Genomic DNA, 22,244 nt, shown 5'->3' on the forward strand with positions numbered 1-22,244 from the left:
TCAGCAACATCAGGAGAATTGCATAACAATAAAATGCGAGCGAGCGGAGCGAGAGAGCTTGAAAATTTTGACATTTTACAGTCCCAAAACTGCCGTTTGTAGCTATATCTTTCGCTTTGGAAATTAAGGGGGGGGGGGGTATCGGGCGCAACTGCTGGCAATTACTGGCGGCAACATTAGGAGAATGGCATAACCATTCAATGCGAGCGAGCGAAGCGAGCGAGCTTGAAAATTTTGACATTCTACAGTCCCAAAACTGGCGTTTGTAGCTATAACTTTCGCTTTAGAAATTAATGGGGGCGCATCGGGCGCAACTGCTGGCAATTACTGGCAGCAACATTAGGAGAATGGCATAACCATTCAATGCGAGCGAGCGAAGCGAGAGAGCTTGAAAATTTTGACATTCTACAGTCCCAAAACTGGCGTTTGTAGCTATATCTTTCGCTTTGGAAATTAATGGGGGCGCATCGGGCGCAAATGCCGGCAATTACTGGCAGCAACATTAGGAGAATGGCATAATGATTCAATGCGAGCAAGCGAAGCGAGCGAGCTTGAAAATTTTGACATTCTACAGTCCAAAAACTGCCGTTGTAGCTATGTTTTTCGCTTTGGAAATTAAGGGGGAGGCACACCGGCCTCAACTGCTGGCAATTACTGGCTGCAACGTTAGGAAAATGGCATAACGAATAAATTTGACGATTAATTTTGACATTTTACAGTCCCCAAACTGCCGTTTGTAGCTATATTTGTTTTTTCGCTTTGGAAATTAAGGGGGGGGGGGGGCGGCCCAGGCGCAACTGCTGGCAATTACTGGCAGCAACATCAGGAGAATGGCATAGCGATTGAATGCGAGCGAGCGGAGCGAGTGAGCTTGGAAATTTTGACATTTTACAGTCCAAAAACTGCCGTTTGTAGCTATGTTTTTTCGCGTTTATTCATTTATGTACATATCTTTCTTATTTTATCTATTTTTATTTATTTGTTTATTTATTCATTTTTTTTTGGAGGGGGGCTTTTTGGGGGGGCAAAAATGCGTTTTGCCCCCCCACTTTTTGGATTGGGGGGGCGGCCGCCCCCCCTGCCCCCCCACTTCCGGCGCCTATGTTGATAAACATATTCATGCATAAAGTCTATTGAAGGCACAAATAATCATATTCTCATACACTAATCAAGATTTTCTAATATATGCAATCAGGCTTGCTTTACAACATGAAGTCACAGTCAATAGAAAAGACACTTTCCACAAAGTACATAATTTGAAAGGCAAAAATTTATTCAATTAATCCTTATTTATTCAACTTCTCTTTCAAAATAATGTGTGATGGCATATGTACATATTTGGCAAATACAATGTATGAAAAAAATACAGAATCTATGAATTATTTTTTTTTTCTTTCAATCTCCCTCACACTGTATATTTCAAACTGTCTCTTCAAAATTTTTTTGGATGGTTTTACAAAGGTACTTGTATCTTATAACAGAACCACGCAAACCACATGTAAACTGTACACAATGAATATGATTCAATTGAATCTAGAATCAAGTCTTCACTTTCCCATGGCCAGAGATAATTTGAATATAACAAAAAACACACACAAAAAAAACACCAAACAAACAAAAAGAAAACCACATACAAGTAAACAAATTTACAAAAGGTCATAAAGGGAACACAGATAGAGAAGATGAAAAGATAACACAAAGGGGTATATACAAGTGATTTTGATGGCACCGACTGCTATTACCATGACAATACAAATGCACGGGCCAATGAGATGTGAGCATTTTAAATAGATGATACACAGGAGTACAATGGGAACAAAGTGAATGTCTCCACACCAACATCTTAAGGTGTGTTTTAGTTTTTACCCTTGTATCGTCTATTACTGTATACTTATTACATGGTCTTCTCTGTAATGCACTAAAATGAAACAATATTTACATCTTCAATGTGAAATTTGCACGCCACCTATTACAGACATCTCTACATGTCCCTGAATGACATGATTTAATGAAGTTACCAAAACATACCCAATTGTGTGACAAGAGTTCAAAATGGTTTAATGTCTTCTAAATTTTGCAAGAAAGCTGCTTCCAAACTTTGCCTTCTTTCCAACAATAAAAAACAACAACACACAAACAACTACATACTACTGTAGTACTTGTGATCTCTGAATAAGTACCAGTACAACATTGGGATATTACTATGTACACTCCTAGTTACTGTTTCAATGCAGAATGGGAATTCTTTTGTATGCCAGAGAAGAATTTTAAGGTTTCTTCAAATGGTGGACAGCGCACCAACCATATTAGCAATAAATATGAAGAACATGAATGCTTTGTACATAGTGGGACTATTCCCTTTAATTGATGGTGATTCACATTAGATTAATAATGATTGTATGCTGAATGCATGCATGCACACACACTTAAACCTTCACACACATTTTTTCCTCAGCTTTGGGGCAACAAGTGCCCGCTACAAATACTGACAATTCCTACTTCTCTGATTATGGGTCAATAAGAAAGGTTGAGATGGGATAGATATGAAAGGCATATATGCCCATGCACTGATTTATATCAGGACTACCCCACTGACATAGAAGAAAATAACACTCAAGGTCAGAAGAGTTTCAAGTACTTTTCAACAGTTTTAATGGTCAACAAATACATTTGCTAATATTAAAAAAATACATGTTTCTAGTACAGAGATGTTTTCCTTCCCCCCCCCCTTTTTTTTTCTGTGGTTAGAACTTCAAGCTTCATGCACAACTTGGGGCAAACTTTGCAATTGTCAGAGTTGTCATATGTATTCTCTGTGACAGAAATAATAATGCACAGAATCTGAATGCTGTAACCTGGGCGACTGAAAGAGCGCAAAGGATCAAAGGGAACCAAGCTAGCCCTGCCGTCTATTTTTTTATACATGTATATACACCCAGACAATAGAATATGCAAAATAATGTACACTATTCCATCACAAAGTAACCTCGAACCTGAAACAAATGAAGCTGATTCCACAACTTGGGACGTCAGCAAAGAAAAAAAAAAATCTTGATAAAACAGACCACGGTCAGATGTCCTTCATAGCAAGGACTCTACCAAGTTGCAATCATTAGCAAGCTGTCTTTCATGTTATTGATTTAGTCAATACATGTCCATTCCCAGCTGCACCTTCATGCCTTCTACATTTAGTCAAACACAATAGGTCAATCAAGTGTCCCTCGTATGAGCTAAAAATAACTTAAATCCACATTTTCCACTGCTTCTTTGACATGGCAACGTATCCATATCCAGTTTCTTTTAACAAAACATGGTTAGAACAAATCTATTTCATGAATACTCATCTTCATCAGAATCACACCCTAACAGACTGGAAGTAAAAAAACAAACAAAAACACAAACAAACAAAAAAACACAAAATATAATAAGGTCAACAGTGATTAAAGCAATATAACTCGGACATTAAGGAAGTATTGGGAATTTGTGGATAATATGCCCCCACACTTTCTTCATTCCAAACAACCGATGGAATCGTAAAATGCTCACCTAATATCACCACATTGACATTGGACACAGAGAGTGAAATCTTTGGAGGAAGATAGTAGAAAAGCATAACAATTTTTGTTTTCTCCCTGAGAGAAAATTTCCTGCAGCATTTCTGTGATAATCAGACTGAAAATGAGGAAATCACGGAATTCTTTCCTTTTTCTTCTCTACCAACATTAATAATTTCCAAAACCCCATTTGCTATGACAAGACACAGTATCTGGAAGTGTAAGTTCCTGTGACATTGATTCCTAAAAACAGTTGCTCCTTTTGTAGCAAAAATATAAAAAATCAAGAAATAACGGACAATTACAGAATCAATCATCAACACTTTTCAACGCGTAATCAGATACACCTCAAGCACTAAAGCTAAGCATATGAAGCACCACTTATTGCATCGACAAGAATTCATTAAACAATTATGGCAAGTTGAGTGAGTACCCATCTACTGCTGTAAGATGGGTATCACATTGCAGGCCTATTTCATCTACATGTTGATTACATGTTCAGGAAGTACATTCTCAGTATCAGAGGACAGAAACTCTAAAAATGACACTAAAAAAAAAAAAAACAGGGAATGTTATGACCATGTAATTATTTTAATTACTTATTTGCACAAATAACAATGGCAGAAACTTGTTATATTTTTAAGCATAGCGTCCATGACTTAAGTGCTACATTCATCCACCCACCAAAAGAAATAAAAAGAAAAAAAAAAAAGATTGCTGCTTGCTACCAAAATAAATGATTAAGTGCATGACAGCAAATTACTAAGTAGAGCATTACAACATTGACAATATCAGGCCATAAAAGGGGTTATGTTATTAATGAAAACTTTATCGTACCTACAACATATATACATGCTGCATTCAGATACAGTAGCCGAAAAAATGTTTCTTACAAGAACTTCTGTCCTGTTACAAAGGTTCTGTGGGAAAGTTTGGTACGGGCACTACTCAGAAAGAAAATAAATACGCTGGTCACTAGAATTGTGAACTCAAGCAACAGCCACTAAAAAAAATAAATGAATAAAAAAATGTTTTGGCCAGATTCTTTGGTTCTGGAGACCTCGCATTCACTGAAGAAATGTCCAAACTCAGTTTGGAGAAAATTCAACTTGCTTCCCTACCAACTGACATTTCTAACACTGTGAAATACATTTCTCCTGGTTTAAATCAGCATGAGTCTTTGGCTTCACTTGCCGAGAAAACCCTCTAAACTATTTGAGGGAAATAACAACCCACCATGCAAAACACAATCAGATGTCAGACCTGCGGTTTTAGCATGTGAGGATGTAGCACTTTATGCTTTCTTTATGTGTTTCAGAAGGCACAAGGTCATAATCACTACAGATGGTACAGCTTAGACATGAGAGTTTGCCATCTCTCCTCACATGTAAAAACAAACGGTGCATATAGCCGAGTAACAGCCTGTACTGACACATTTACTCTGCTCAACGGCCTGCCGCAAGAAGCGAGACCCTCTTAGCACGATCCATGTCTGCAAGTTTAAAAAGCTTGCATAGTACAAGTCAGGAAACGGTCACACACATTTCAAGCACATGCAGTAGGATACGTTTCTTTTATTTGAAGTAGACCCTTCCTATTCATCCGGATTAGTATCTCTTCCTCCGACGAAAGTCCTGCAAGTTCTTCCATCCAATGTCGGCCCCTTCCGAGGATTTGGTGCAAAAATTAAACTTTTTCGGCGCACATGGATGTGGCAATGTGGCGGCTATCGCTGCGTCACACCAGTGATTGCTCGCTTGCCCAATTTGTAGACAAGGTACGCTCCGAGGCAGATGGCTGCTCCCTTTGCAAAGTACCCCAGTGTGCTGACTGAGGCATAGAGAACAGTATCCTGGGAATAGAGAAGGAGAGAAGAAGATCGTATCACACTGTTAACACGACACGGAAATATTCTGGTAACTTTGTTGCTTCCCTTTTATTTCTTGAATGGACAACTGGTGGCCACTTCACATAAAGATATTTTTTTCTTTACACATGCAAAAGTATTTGTTCACATGACATAGAAATCTAACATCTTATCTTTGTTGCGTAACTTTTAATTCTTGAACAGACTACTGATGGTCACTTCACAGAAAGTTCTTTTTTTCTTGACACATGCAAATGTTGGCTACAAGAATTTTGTGAAGATCCCACTGATTGCGCACTGAAAGGTTAATCCTATTATACCATACAACGAAATGGGTTTGACTATGTGTGATTACATATATTTGACAGTTCAATTCTATTTACCTCAGATTTTTGACTAAAGTTGATCTCCACAAATATAATCCAGAATGTCACTGTTGAAAGCTCTCAAATACTGCTAAGGTAATCTTGAGTATATTTCTTTCTGGGGTCTTTTTTCCCCAAAGAAATGTACCAAAACTTGAAAGGGGACAGATCCAATATTAGACAGCCAATGACCATAGCCCTCCTCCCCTAGACTTACCCAGCCTCCATTGTCAGCCACCCAGTTGCAGACGTGGCGACGGATGAACTGCAGGGCCCAGACCATGAATCGATGGAAGTACTCCACACTCTTCTGCCCCAGGGCGAAGATGGCCACGTCGCTGCAGAAGAAAAAGAGGACCACCACTCTTTCTCGCGTCACCTGGCCCTGGAAGAAGAGCTCGGAAAGCATATCCCAGAACATGGCTGCTGTGATGTTGTCGTCATCAATGGTCTGTGAAAGAATCGGTCACAATTAGTTGGATAATTTAGTTTATCAAATATTTCAAACCCACCAACTTTACAATCTCTCATATCAGCAGAAGGAAAAAAAAAATCACAACTCCACAAGTTTGTCAAAGTCCATCATCACATAAAAAAATATTTGGTTAAATCTCCAAATGCTTGAATGCCATAAGACTTTTTTCTGTGTCATTATCACTACTCTGGTTCAATCCTTACCCTATAAACGACGTTACTAGAACCTTGCCGAATGTTAATCTCAAACTCTATATGTGAGCATTTAAGAGTTGAAATGATTAATAGCAATGCATATATGAAGAGTTTGTTCGCAAAAACCGATAAGTCCATTTTTGAAGATTTTGAAGTACGGTCTCTGTCATAAAGTACAAAATAATACCTTTTAAATGATATATTGGTCACTATGTATAAAGGTATATTTTTAAAGTTATGGTCAAAAGAAGCAAAAATCTTCTTATTATTCTCTTTATTTTTCTTGACCTTTAATGGCAAATATTTCTATTTGGCAAATATGGACTTATCGGTTTTTGCAAACAAACTCTTCATATTCTTTCCTTCCTTTTTTTCAAACACATTTACAATTTCTATCACAAGATTTTATTTGTGTGTGTGTATTTCCATTTGTACAAAAAAAAAGAAGAGATTTTGAAGAAATGAGATTGTCACCTCAACTAACAGAAATACATGATGGTGACAAACATCTATTTAAAACATTTGAACAATTTCATAGCTTACTCTAATTCCCTTGGTTCTTTATCTGGAGAAACTATCACAGTTTTCTCTGTTTGGCTTTGATCTACAGTGTACTGTATATGCCGAAATCTCGCGAGGTTTTTATCATTGTGAATTTCGCGAGTCAGGTGCTATTCACGAATTTAAAGACACACAAATAAATTGACTCTGATTCTGACATGAATGTGATGTACATACAGTTCTCCTTTCAGTACTGTACAGGTGTACTTCACGATCGCAAATTTATTCACTCGCGTGATTGTAAGGAAGTCCCTTTTTGTGAAAATTTAGACTCACTAAATATATGGCGTATACACTGAATACAGTATTCACTAAAGTCAATCTAAGCATGGAGCAACATTTCCCTGCGACTCCACGAACATCCCTCCCAGCAATGAGATAGATGTGTGCATGTACCTCAGACGCCTTCTCCCGTACTCTCTGCCTCTCCGGAGACCTGGCGAACTGGTCAGCAAGCTTCCGGAGGTCCCGCCCCTTTCGCGCCCACTTGGGATTCTGGTACTTGAGGAGGGATGGCGTGGCGCTGCCATTGCTTGCCACTGATGACCTGCTGGTCGTGTGATGGTCGGTAAACTTGAATTCTGACACTGTCACCATTGGGGTTTCCTGCCTTGATTGTATGGTGGCACTGCAAATATATAGGGCAAAACAAAACAAGGGGAAATATGAGTGTCACTTCATTGTTTTTCATTGTCTAAATGTTCACAAATATCAAATATGAAGGTGGATGCACAAATATATTGTATGCTTGCTGAGAAAAGACAGAACATGCAAGTGTTATCATGAGAATCAGCATCTAGATTTCCTTGTTACAATACAACAGAAGTTCACTCCATCCAAAATCAGTATATTATCACAATTTGGGGGAAAAATGCCCAATCTTATTTGAACATCACAAAGAAGGAAGAATGAGTCTTGCTGAAAATCTCATACTCAACAAAGTACAAGATTTAATTTAATCAAAGGGTCAACTAAACAGTCACCAAATCATTGTCAATGTAAATACAGCAATAAACAGTAACTTTAAGTACCAGGTACAGAAAACAGAAAATAGGTAAAACGCAAAACCAGATTGTGGCATCACTAAAAGCATGAACTTACCACAGGTAACTCAACCATCCTTTCACTCTTAATATACACCAAAAGCAGAGAAGCATTTTTAAATATCCACTTTTAAATCAACTGTGATAATCTCAAAAATAAGAAATTTTCACTGTAACGAATCACGACCAAATTCCTGTGCTTAAAAAAGAAATTATCTCCAAGGAGTTTGTGGATCAGGTAATAGCTCACTGATGAAGGTACACTATGTATCACAGAGTAATAATGACTCGTGCTGAGTAATCAGCCTCGACAGAGAACCTAACACTTTGCTGTCTCGATGAAGACTGAGTGCTAAAACTACATCAGTGCTTATTATTCATGCAGAGACCAAGATGATGACAGATCATGGAATAAACAAGCCAGGGGAGGGGAGTCCCCATTCATGATTCATCAGCATATGTCACAACACACTCTCACTGGCTCCTCCCACATGTTGTATAGATCATCTACCGCCATTCATCCCAAAGTGCATTCCAGGACTGAGTATTGTCAGTATTGTATACCATTTGAACTCCTTCCTCGCATTATCAACAGAGAGAGAGAGAGAGATTATCTTTGGATCACAACAATAGGACATAACAATCAAAATCTGCTCAAGTTCAGTGGTTCTGATGCGCTGTAAATTTGGAACAAAGCCAAAGATTTTTTTGGTGCGTTTCCTACAATTCTCTTATTAACATAATTCAGTTTCCTCATTAAAGATTCATGATGCCAATTCAAGCTGCAACATGTCTGGGAAGGGGCTTTTATGAGGTGCTTGCAATAACTTTGCATGTAACAGACACTATCATGTGGCAGTGATTCTTCATCTATTTCATCTTCTATTTTGAGCATCTCTGCCAGGGTAAGCACATCATCCTACTGTATTTACATGTTGCACCTATATTGTAGTACCTTTGGCTGTCTGCCAACATTAAAGCAACAAAAAGGATGCAAACAGAGAGATGGGTATTTTGTTTTCCTGTTTTGCAGGATGAAATTAAAAGAGCTCTGACATGCACTTGGTGGGAATTCTGTTTAATGACTCACAATAGCTTGTACCTGTACAATGTACATGAGTACAATACGGTACTCTTCTGTACCAAACCTTGCATCACTAGCTCACTGACTTGGTTTTTATGATTGTTGTAGTTTAATAGTCTAGATTATAAATTACATCATCCTTTTTCTACACTTACATAAGTATAAAATTAAACATTATACAAAACTGTACCTTCTAAAGATACATTAATAGAGGAAGAATGAGCCATCAATACAGCAGTATCTGGCCAAACAACACACCAAATAACAACACACACAATTTGGGGTATACATGCAATAGCATATTACTGCTGTCTTTGTCCAAGAAGTACATGTACATTAAATACATACATGTACATTGTAACTTACAAGTACAGGAACATCACATACACCAAGCTACAAATGTGTTTTCTAAAATTACCTCGCTGAAGTACATTGTAGTTCAATAGTGCATCCGTCTGGTCAAGAGCTATCACAGCAAACAATGTGACCCTGGTATATGCCCACATCCTTTCCTATCTGTATTTCTATCACTATCAACAGGCTCTTCCCTCAACCCTGCATGACCATGCTAACTATACTGTTCTGGAGACCCGACTGGGCCATTTTGGATCTGTGCCAGTTTAGTTTATTTTTGGAAGGATGATTAAATGATTTGTCATAACTGATGCACAAATACATTTCTAATTCACTTGTCATGAATGGTTTAATGTACACAAAATTCAGTAAATACTGGCAAGTCTCATTTGCCTACATTGAAATTCAGAAATGACTTGATCTGAATAACCTGAGCTGTCACTTGCTGTCACAGTACAATGTACATTGTACTTTCATTGATAAGCCAGTGTAAGAAGAGTGAGTGTTGAATCCTCACCACCCTGTCTGTCAAAATGTGTGTAAATTTCTAAATGCAAAGTTCTTGTTTTGTTCTGTTTTATGAATACTTCTTCTTTTTTTCAAGTTTCATGTTGCTGTGTGGGATCAAAATACCAGGGTACAGGACAGGTGTACATGTAGAAATGCTGCAAAAAAGTTTCCCTATAGGCCTATGTGTGTATTACAAAAGACATATTTCTGATAAAAATGCTGTTTATTTACAAGTTACATGTATAAAATGTGAAATATGTATAAAGTTTCATACTGCTACATTGTATGTGGCGAGACACATGTGTGTACATGTACAGTTCTAGAGTTGTGTACATACAGGATCTACATTGTATGTATTTACAATGTATGTACTGTATATGATTGTAAACAGTAGTCAGAACAGACTACACGGATCATACAGATAGGTTTAATGGCTTCTGTTATGACTGGAGGATACTAATAAGCACTTTGAAGAGGAAATTGTGGGACCAAAAAAAAAAAAAGAAAAAAAAAAAGACTACTTTCCTACAGTGTACAATGTATGATGAAGAGGCTGCAGATTGGTGTACATGATCGACACTGGTTGCAACTTGTGGAGTGAGGAAATCGTGACAGCATGTCTGTCTTCCACTTTCATACTAGGTGACAGTTTCAATTGCAAAACAGCAAGACAATACCTCAAATTGGTGTACAATTGTACAGAAACATACTCATAAGGACAATAACATAGAGTAGGTATTACAACAGCTTGTACAGTACTTCAAGCACAGTACAAAAGTTCCTGAGCACATACATTGTACATGTACAAACACAGCATATGACTTTCTAAGGACCGCACAGAAAAAAAAAAAGAAATCACTATTAGAACATGACAAGCCAGAACATGTCTTGTACATCACATTTGAAAACATCCCCTGTCATCTCCCTTGTACAGCTTGTACAATGTATCTCTAATGGCTGGAGCTACAGTATGACATTTATAATTGTGTAGATACATGTACATTGTATGCCAAAATCAGGTTCACCATCACAAAAAGCTGACACACTTAGCACAAGACAGTAATGTTAGTCAAGTGTCAACATGTTTTGGTTTGAGAATGATGAGGAAAAGACCATTTCTCCCTTGACACACTCACACATACACACACACACACACACACACACAGCCACTGTGTAAGGTAAAGTAACCTTCTGTGTATGATGGTAAAATAAAAATATCAGTATGAGGACAAGTGACGAGATCAGAGAGGCATTTCATTAAAGTGTATCTCTAGCAAAAAAAAAAAAAATTATTTTGGATATGTGAAAGAGACACATTTCAGTACTGAGTAATCCATTGCACCATCTTTCAGAGAAAATGGGTCATTAATTAGTGAAATAATGCATCTCAAAGTTTCCAAATACCTTAATACACTATGTGGAAATGTACAGCTGTACTCTTTAGACATTCTGAGCTCTTAGACCCCATTTACACTGCGGGGCTTGGCTGAGCCCGGGCCGAGCCCAGGCTGAGCCAGGCCTCAATTGCGGTACTCGGCCACACAATTTTGTCCGTTTACAGTGGAGGGCTCGGCCCGGGCTTTTAATTCAAACCTTTCAATATTTTGTCGTAGTGGCGCACTACTTGTAAACAAACACTATTATTGGGAGGGCACCGGTCGCAATTTGGTACTGCATTTGGCCCAGTTTGCGTTTACAGTGAGAAAAGGTTTGGCTCAGCCGAGACTACCCCCAGAGCTTGGCCAAAGGTGTGGCCGATTTTGGTTCCGCATTTGGCCTTTTGCATGTTTACAGTGAAATTTTCACTCACTGTAAACGGGGTCTAAAAGATAATGCAAGAAGGTACCAGTACATACATTATGTGTTATTTCACATTATTTTATGCAATGTACTGTAGCTCTAATAATAGACATTTAATAGGGAAACAACACAAACCTGATTCTCTTCACTCCTTCGTGTTTTTATCGTTTTCCACCCCATGTACACAATGACAGGCCTTTTAGCTCAAAGTCACAATGAAAGAGGATGCTCTCGTAAATTCTTCCTGATTTTTGGAAAGACTATTCCACTGCACCAACATTTATCGGCAAATCGCAATGCCGATTAGTCTTTGCATGTTTTTCTTCTTTCCTGTCTTTTCTAAAGTTTCAAAGACAAAGCCTTCACTACTCTGTATACTCCCCCCCCCCCCAAAAAAAAAAAAAAAAAAATACACCCACACACACACACAAAGAAAGAAACAAAAAAGTGTGCAATCAAAGTGTGACACCAGTGCTTAAAAAAGCAATAAACTTTGTACCAAGTAGTACTTACAGTAGTAGATTGCAACTGTATGCCCTGAGTCTTTGTGTTTGTTTGTCTAAGAAAGCATAATATTCCCTACCAGATCACATGAATCATCGGTCTTAACCACTAACACAGTCTTCTCCAGCTAAACATACATCTTCATCTCCGATCACAGTACTATGGCAGTTAATACATCTTGTACTGCTATCATTGTTTACATTTAAATGAACTGTGACTGAACTGCAGCTTTGAGGTGACATGTGTTGATCACATTAGCAACTGCTGATCATGTACACTCTTAAGCCAGAACAACAAAACTACAGTACCTACAGAGCTATAAAAAGGAAATCAACACCAACACTTCCAGTAACAAGCAATTCTTAAAATAGAACATTTGAATATCACACAAAACCATAATTTAAAAAAAAATACAGTGAAGGAACAAAACACAACAAAAGAGACAAAAAAAAAAGAGGATAGAGGCCACTGCAGACAGAAAACATACAATAATAGGGAGAAATATATTTAGGAACAATTAAAAATAATGCCTCCGGCGACACTTCGTGGCGAAAGCATTAAAAAAAAAAGAATTAAAAATAGGCAATTTTTGACAGTCACATGATGGTTAACAGTTTTTTTGTGTTTTGGCTTTTTGTTTTTTCTGTTTGCTTGTCTTGATGGCCTTGCATGTCTGACAATAGCATCATGTTTGACTAACAACCCACAAATGTTGAGCCAAGGGTGCCAAGCTATGGTACATGCATACTAGAGAATGATACTCCTCTGTGATTGCACAACAAGCTTACACAAAGGTTATATCCCCATTTTGATACCTGGATTGATCAATTAAAGTTACACCCATTCACACAATGGCATCATAACACAATCAGAGTTTGTTTGTTTTCTCTTTGTAATTCACTGTGTTCCTGCATGTTGAATCTTCCCATTATCAACTTGTTACAAAAGAAGTGCTGTGAAAAGAAGGCTAAAATTGAATAAAATTTCATCACATTGTCCATTAAAAGTTATTCAGTAGAGTATTCAAGGTGGGATAACTAAGTTATGGCTGTCCTAAAGACACAAAGGAGACCTGGCTGAATTTCCTGCCCTGTGTAAACATGGAAGATGCTGGAAACAGACCAAGATACGGCTGGATTGCTCAATTAACAAAGGTCTGGTATTGCAACATCATCCCCAGAACACATACAAACAATGGGAGCGTACAAGGCTCTCTGATTGGTGGCAAGTGGAGGAAACACCAAAACATATGATGTCATATGTTAATCATGTACAATATCAACAAAAAGATGTGGGGGTAAGACCACGATGGTCCCCTGCTGTTCCAAGGAGGGGGCCACACCCATTTGTACACTAACAAAGGAAAATTGATTTTTTCCTTTTTTTTTGTTCTGCACATTACTGGTTTGTGTTTAGAATGACCAAGGTGACTCATCACACCCAGTTGCTCATTTGAATATGCCCCCTGATTGTTAATGTCACTGTTGTGATGCAAGATCAAGCGAATAGCCTGGCTTCCAGACCCATTTGCTGAGGTTTGATCAAAACCACAAGTGCTGCAAAGGACTGCATTTATTAGTAGGGTCTTTTAACAAGCTGCAGAAAAAGTCCCCAAAATATCATCTCTGCATTTGAGTCTGAAGTACGTACATATGGGGTCAGGGTACAGGTTGCCATTTAGTGGCAAAAGGAGTGCTTTACATTCCTGTGTATTTGCCTCTCATCAGAAGAACTTGTTCATAAGAACCTTCCACAATGACATGCTGTACAGGTAAAAGGAAGAATGTATCAGGGGTGAGGCATAGTACCTATTTTAGTATAGGTACAGGTAACCATTAAAACTGTAATGAATCATTCCTTTGTATGATTCACAAACCAGTGTTAATATTTGATTACCAGCCAACACATCCACATGTAATGTGGATAACATTTTGAAATTAAAAAGGGGAAATTTCTCTGTAATTGATCTTTCACTCCAGTTTCAGCACAACTTGGCCTCCTTTTTCTTTAAATGAAATTTGTACATGAGCTACAGTACTACTGTATTTCTGCATGTGTTTTTTATTTTCCCCAAAACCTTCACACTTGTGCTAGTTCAGTGCAGCTTGTGCATTTCAAGGACTTTGTACTTTAACTCAACGTACAATACACAGTTGCTTCAAATTGTTAAAATGCATTGTAAAAACAATGTGTATGGAGGCTGGAGCAGGTTTGTACGAGGTTTTCAAATATAATCTCAATTGTTCACAATTTGTGAGGGATCACAACTAATAACCCAATTGTAGCCATATTCATTACCCGGTACCATGTCATAACAACATGTATAAAAAATTAAATATTGTATCTGAAATATCAATGCTATGATTAATCCTCAAATTGTAACTTTGTTTGGGGTATTTTTTCTAAGAATAGTATGGTAATAATACCAGTGATATTGCAATTTATAAAGCGCAGAATCTATGTAGGCCTACACTAAATTACTTCTGCACTGTGAGAGTTCCTGAGAGTAAAAATTGGTGAATATTTACAATGTACATGAAAAAATGTGTAGTATGTATTGATTTAAATAGTACAGTTGGGGATTTCTGGATTCACATCCCATGGAGAGTTTGGTGTTTGATATGAGTATCACAAAGTCAAGAGGAAATCTTACGGAAACAAATCATGAAAAACACTGTGATGACATAACAGTGACCAAGTTTGGACTGACATATTTGGGAATAAAGTCATGTCAACATACATGTCTGGTTCATATTTGTATGATACTTAGGCCCTACTGTATTTGTGACTAACATGCATCTCTGTGTCTAACATGAGGATTAATGACAAACATGATGCAATACATAATGTACATGGTGTAATTCCATGCACGATGACATTTACACATGTACACCTGTATATCTGCACACTAGCTTGTATTCAAAATCAATTGTTTCACTAACCTTGTAACGGCATGTTCTACGCTGGTGGTTTCTTGGATGCCCTGTCGTAAGAGCTCTTCCTCCACAAAGCAGTTGAACAAGTTAACGCCCTCCTCCTCCACCTCTTCCCTATCTGCCCCATCGATGGCATCCACTCCTCGTGGGGCTGGTTTCATCCGCAGAGGGGACAACAGCTGCGAGGATTTTCTCCTCTGGGACAAACTCTCCTTGAACTCCTTGGATGTTGGCGACATTTCCGGTATCTGCTCTTCAGCAGGGCATTCTGGTGCAAGTCCCTCGGCCGGCACAGAAATGGAGGCCGGCTTGGTGCCATTCATTGTTGACATTGTCAAGTCCTCTTGCACCTAATGTTCCAGTAGTTGCATATGATAACAGTGACTAAATAGTACAAATCTGCCTCTGAAGGCTATTGCTTTGCTTCTCTCTTCTCCCTTGATTAACTTCAGTCTGTTGCTGATGACACAAAAGCTGCAGCTTCACTCCTCTTGCTTTTAATCTTTGTACTCGCTGCTCCAAGTTCACAGATGTGGCTTGAACCTATAACACATGTATTAAAGCAAAGAGGAATTGATGTCATTACACATCAGATAGAAATATTTCTGATTCAGTCAAGGTTTACATGTAGTCATTTCAGCACACAAGGCTAGGGAGGGGCACAGGAAAGTCATCCCTTACTTTCACCTGCTCCTCCAAGTTGTAGGTGAGTCAACCTGATTTGGTCACAGCACCAGTGATGCAATTATGAAAAATCCTCACATTCTTGCCCTGTGTCACCCAATCAATTCTCTTGTGTGCACAGAGACTAGTAGTCACCAAGCTGGTAGTCTTCACCTTAGGGCTTTCAGCCCCACCCCCCCCCCCCCCCAATTCATTTTCATAATCGAAGTAATGAATAAAACATTTCGATAATTGCTTTGTATTATATTAAAGCAAGTGCAAACATTTTTATCCCAAAAAAACATTAAGAAATTGTTTCAATATTTTTCTACCTACATGTACATTATTCAAAGTTTACAGACATTTATACGCACTGTTTTTAACACTGTCCACTGATGCAAAGCATGCAGTCTATGCCCACAGACTACAGACCACAGACTACCAATGTTTCATTGGGGCAAAGGGCACTGGTGTTTACGGATATCAACCCAGTTGGAGTTGTAATCGAGAGACAACGATTCACAATTGAGCGAATGCTCACAATGGTGCAAACTCAATTTACTTGAAATCATGGCAATGCAGAAAAGATTATTCTTGTAAGAATGCATACACAGATTATTATACATTGTACATGTACACTGTACCACAGATTTATTTTATACACATGTTCAAGTCAAAACAAGAGATTTTGCAGTGCACACTCAATTTAGACCCGAGTCCTTTTTACACCCATTTTGCTTTTTACCATACATTGCTTATCTACTTTATAACTACATTGTAGTACTGTAAAACGAGGAATGTTCGCATGCATTTTAATTTTGCGAGAGCCAAGAAAGTTGTGAAAGTTCTTGTCTACACTATACACATTGAATATTAGAGGCAACTTGCGAAAATTTCATTTTGCAAAAAAGGCTGTCAGCTCCAATTATGCGAAAATTTCATGCCACAAAATATCTTGTTTTACAGTATACTATCATCAACATCAAATATTGACAAAGTTGCCAACCTCTGCACATCAAAAACGTACCGATACAAAGATATATAGGTTGGTATAATAATTTTGCAGACAAAGTAACGATAAATAAATTCTAATACTCTTGTTCGAATGTACATTATAACCATTTCTTTTTCTAAAGGCCACAGACTGTACAATTGGCTTGCACCCTCCCCAGTACTAAAGAGGGCGACTCCAGACCAACGTCTGAGACGTCTCCAAATACTGAATATGTATTAGGTGACAACTTATTTGCATGGAAGTCACAGGGACATTGCTGTGAAGTCCTCTCAGTCGCAGAGATTTATGTCTTCATGACGTCTCCACATAATCGTTGATAAAAATTGTAGGTCACAATGCCATGGATCACTGCAAGTCTCAGGGACATCTCTGAGACATCAAAGACAAAATTTAATCTTGTGACTTCTCCACAGCAAAGACATATCTCCGAGACCAGCTGGAGACTTGAAAAAGTCTCAAAAAATTGAACATGTCAGATTTTCTTGCCACTCCCCAGAAACTAGATTAGCAAGTTTAGCAAGTTATAATTCTACGCGAGTTGCCACTAGGTCACTATTTATAGTCTTCAAGTCAATGAGATATAATGTACCCACTTTACTCAGCATGCTAGTTAATGTAGCACCTTATTAACTAGACAAATTAATATAGATCCATCACGATTTATAGCCTACATCAATGTATAAATCTGAGAGCAAAATAACAAGTCACAGACATGACGATCATTTTAACAGTCACTAAAATAATAGTAATAATTGGTACTACTTGGTACTTACTATTCACATGGTATTATTAATGGACAGAATTGGTAATTCGCGACACGTACATCTCTGCGTATTCAATGACATTCGGTCATTAGACAGTTTACCAAACATTACAAATTTTGAACCTCATACACTGTTTTTTTCTTTGTTGTCTGCTTGATACGAATGTGTACAGTGAATCGTGGGTATGAATAGTGATTCTGGCGCATTCAGTGAAAGATGTTGATTATTCCAATCATGGAAATCGTGTCTGGAATTATGATGCAATTTTGCACCCCTCTGAAAGAAAAAAAAAAAAGAAGATATTTGTAGAGGTGTTAACTTAAAGTATATTTTCCCAAAATCGGAGTGAATAACTCACATAATTCGACAAAATTGGCAATTTTCAGGACTTTGTGAACTAGAAAAAAAAAGAGTTCAGAGTGTGCAGACCTCCGCCAAGCCAACAACTCATTTCCACCCATACACTCATGAAATTTCCCAATATAGTCCTAGAAGCTTTTTGGTACCTCATCAGCCTTGCCTAAGCAGAGCACGTGCTATATCGCGCTTTTGCAAACAACCAGTATGTGCATCTGTGTGAAACTCCCATGTTCATTAACCTTACATGCCAAAAGATAAAAAATCCTTCAAATATCCATACAAATTCCTGGCTCACTATCAAAACTTGATCATCTGTTCCTTGTGTCATTATCGACTTTCCTGCAAGTTTCATTCAAATCCGTTTCCAACTTATTGTGAACTTATGCAAACAGACAAACCAACGCCAATGATCACAATTAACCTACGGTACTCCTTCCTCAGCGGAGAAAATATCATTATTAACAATTCTCGGGGTCGGCATGACGTCACAGTCACATGATTTCCCTAACAAACCTGATCCGCCATTTTGCCGGAGGTGCAAACATACGGCATCGCGATTGCGCGATAGAGCAGAGTATAGAAACGCACGCAGTGCGCTTCTCCGCTCACTGGACACGAGTGTGTGGACTTCGTATGTACATATGTAACGCGTGCTGCGCGCGACCGGAGATCAGCTAGGGCAACGGATTTCCATCGCTCTCAAAAGACATTCCTAACTCACCTTTTTCCTCCATAAAAACACAATTGTAATCCAAATGTATTTTACAATATGTAACAGGAGAAAAAAACATTTTTAATGCAAGAATGCTTCTGATTTCGAATGGATTTCAGATGGCAGATTAACAAAGTTTTTCAAATGCGATGATGCACAATGCATCGAATTGAAATGTGTGTATAACACACGCGCTAATAATACGTGGCGCGCTATGCCATGGGCGGCGAAATAATTCAGTGCCTATCATTAGTTCCCCAACCCGGGAGTGCATAGGAAATACACGCAAGTGGCGACTATAAATTAACGTTTAGTTACTAGTATTTAAACCGTTTTTTCATCCTTTTGTCAGATTTGTCATTTTATATGCTCCCCAGCCGAGGCACGGAGCCAGCGAGACGCCAAGCTTGGTTGACCGCGATAAGCCAGGCGCAGAATCAGCTGGCTGCTTATAGGCCTAAAAGGTTGTACGCCTATGGGCAATTCGATGAATCCAGTCCGATTAAGGCTAATTTTTGGTTGTTCCTCCTCAGTGAATCACCTTGGAGGCCATCCGAGTATTCATATGACATCTTTCTTCCTTGAAAACATGTTGAAAAGGATGTAAAACGCGCAGAAAAGGTAATAACGATTCGGGGTTCACAGTATCATGTATGTAACGACACGCAATAGGCACCCTACGGCATACATGTAAGTTGTCTTTTGTTTGCACCTTCGCGATTGGTTGCTATGTAGAAGTTGCGTTCGCCGAGTGAAAATCCCCAGATGTCCGACCCCGAGAAATTAATATTGTAGTCCACCAGGGCCAGGGTCTAGTGTACACACTTGTTACTTTTGCTGAAAATTTCATCCTCTCACTCTCCAAACAAGCTCTCCAATGCACTCTCAGTAGGGAATTCAGAAAAACAAAAAATAAGCATCCGGTATCGCGGTATGTACGATGCGCTCTCCTACTCCTACTTTACTGGTGTCTAGATTTCTACACTAACTACAACTACGATAGGGCTTTAGGCCTAAGTACATAGTGTAGGCCTAGATCTACTTCAACTTGGTAGTCATCCTAACAAAACAAAACAAAACAAAAAAAATTTAAAAATCCCAAGCCAGGCCAGGGAGAGTTTAACCTCCTTATTAACCTTATTAGAAGAATTTATAGTCTTTAGTTTGAGTAGTCTAGTGAACTTGACTTAGGCCTACTTCCACAGATGCCAAATTGCAGTCAGCAGCTGGTCAGGAACTTAGGAAGTGTTATTTACTGTCACTAATATGTTCAACAGATTGTTTTTTACTCACAGACCGGTATACTGCAGCTGCAGACAAACTCATGAACTGGTGCGGACTACACATGCTGATGTATCACGTAGCCATATTAAATACGTAGAAAACCTTCCCGGTGTTCCTTTCAATTCTGAGCCAGCCTACACTCACCAAAACAAATCTGTTTGCAGATCAGCAAGATTGCCCATCAATGTATGTGACCATCCACTATACCAGAGCAGCAGAGTTGTAAAACGTATGACCGGCATCAAGCAAAGGCCCAAAGAGATTTTCCCCAGTGGGTACCGGTAATAAGATGGGGAGGAGACCTAAAAAGTACCTGAAACCATTATCTCGTTGCACTCTCGATAAACGAATCTCGTGTACTGGCTGCGCTCGTATTATCGTCGCCTTGCATGCATCGGATCAATGGGAGCAAAAAGGAGACCGTTGTGACGACTCTACCACGATTGTGACACACGATGATGTCATACCATACACTGGAGGTCTTTACATGTATTGTTATTCCGGTCTTGGATTATGGTGTAGAACTCACTGGACACTTGCATCTGGCTTTTCCCAACAATGGGAATTCCCAGCTCGAGAGTTGTCCGTATATGGCATGTTGGGACAAGCTCCCATATAGCTGGGGAAGGGGAGAGGAAGGGGAGGGGGAGGTTACCCCTGCCCCCTCCTTCACGTAAATCTATATAGAACTAGTATGATTACATTAGCTTGGCATCTACATGAGCACAGCCCAAGCATATTCTATACTATATGCAAAAAAAAAAAAAAAAAAAAAAAAAAACACTCTCGCATAATTTAAAGGTAGAGTCCATTGATACTGCACTTTGAAGTTATAGGCTTCTCAGGAGGATAACTCAAAGAGTTGCATCATACTTTTATGATGATGCATTGGTCTGTAAATAAGTGCCATATCAGACATCAGGCACTATAGACCTACGTACTTTGGTGAAATAGCTGAATTTGGGGATGGCCCAATAATAACTTCTGAAATATGGAGCAATGGATATTATGCACATAATTGTATATGGGAGGCCTATTGTATGCAGTGTTACAGTATGCCTATCCATTAAAGGGGAATTCCGGACCGGTTTGGTCTGATAAGAAAGAGTAACATTTTATAAGCAAATTGAGTGAAAATCTGATCAATATTAGATTTTTAAAGATCGGGAAATTATGTCATTTTGAAGTACTAATTAATTGTTGCAAAACACTTGACAAATAGTCATTTGTAAATATGCAAATGACGAATGAGTTGATGATGTCATCTCCTTACAACTTGCCGAGTAGGCCTATATATACCCAATAAGGATGTTACACAAAATCTCGATACATCATTACATGTACTTCATTTTTTTTCTTCAAATGCATGCATGATCGATGCCCGAGTCGTATTGAGTGATTTGACAAGTGATATTGAAGTTACTCAGCCATAGGATTAGCATTAAGATTTTACATTTTTACAGTAGAAAATTCAATTTTCATATTTAGTCCACAGAATCAATGCAAAATTATGAGATGATGACATTATCAGCTCACTCAATATAAATGCATTCATATTAACTGTTCCAGAACTGTTTTGCAAAAACTATAGAGAAACTTCGATAACTTTAACAGACTTATCACATTTTCCGACTGTTGTACTTAATAGAATTGTACTCTTTCTTATCGTTAACTTTAAACTGGACTGGAATTCCCCATAAGCAGGGGAATTCCCTTTCAATACTTCAACAAGAGCCAGCAGATTCTTATTCTGGTAAGACAAATCTGAAAGTAATCAATTCAAGTTATAATCATGATTATGATAGTTATGATTATGAAAACAGGAAAAATGGCTAACCATTTATATTCATGGTTATCTATTATATCTCACATTTAAAGGAAAAAAAACCACTATATGTGTATAGTTCCCATATGCCTGCAGACGGACAAGTCCTATAGAAGAGGAAATCCACACAAAGAATAAATGAACTCCAAAAGAAAGAAAGAAAAAAACACACCACAGAATGCTCCCTAACTCCAATGATGACAAAAATTGGATAAGAAATAACTAGATATGACATTTTGACATTTCTTTTTTTTTTCTCGGAAAACACTTTTCTTAATTCAAATGAGCGAATTGATGATGTCATGCCCTCACAAATTTCCATTTAAAATTATACATTATTATATATAAAATTTGCAAAAATTGTGATTTTTAAC

General features: G+C 38.2%; 1 protein-coding gene across 2 annotated transcripts; it reads right to left on the reverse strand.

Moving 5' to 3' along the window:
- Positions 1-1,252: 1,252 nt before the first annotated feature.
- Positions 1,253-20,389, reverse strand: LOC140231001 (uncharacterized). Of its 2 annotated transcripts, none has more exons than XM_072311150.1 (5): positions 20,190-20,389; positions 15,254-15,790; positions 7,413-7,644; positions 6,004-6,237; positions 1,253-5,406 (listed from the first exon to the last, which is right to left on the reverse strand). In XM_072311150.1, exons 2-5 carry the CDS (start codon positions 15,577-15,579, stop codon positions 5,281-5,283), a joined length of 918 nt encoding a protein of 305 aa, XP_072167251.1. In that variant the 5' UTR covers positions 15,580-15,790; positions 20,190-20,389; the 3' UTR covers positions 1,253-5,280. The 2 variants fall into 2 exon arrangements, with proteins under 2 accessions (XP_072167251.1, XP_072167252.1); XM_072311151.1 differs by lacking the exon at positions 20,190-20,389 and adding an exon at positions 20,055-20,172.
- Positions 20,390-22,244: the final 1,855 nt, after the last annotated feature.

The sequence above is a fragment of the Diadema setosum genome, chromosome 7, assembly GCF_964275005.1.
Source record: "Diadema setosum chromosome 7, eeDiaSeto1, whole genome shotgun sequence".
In the NCBI taxonomy this organism is placed as follows: domain Eukaryota; kingdom Metazoa; phylum Echinodermata; class Echinoidea; order Diadematoida; family Diadematidae; genus Diadema; species Diadema setosum.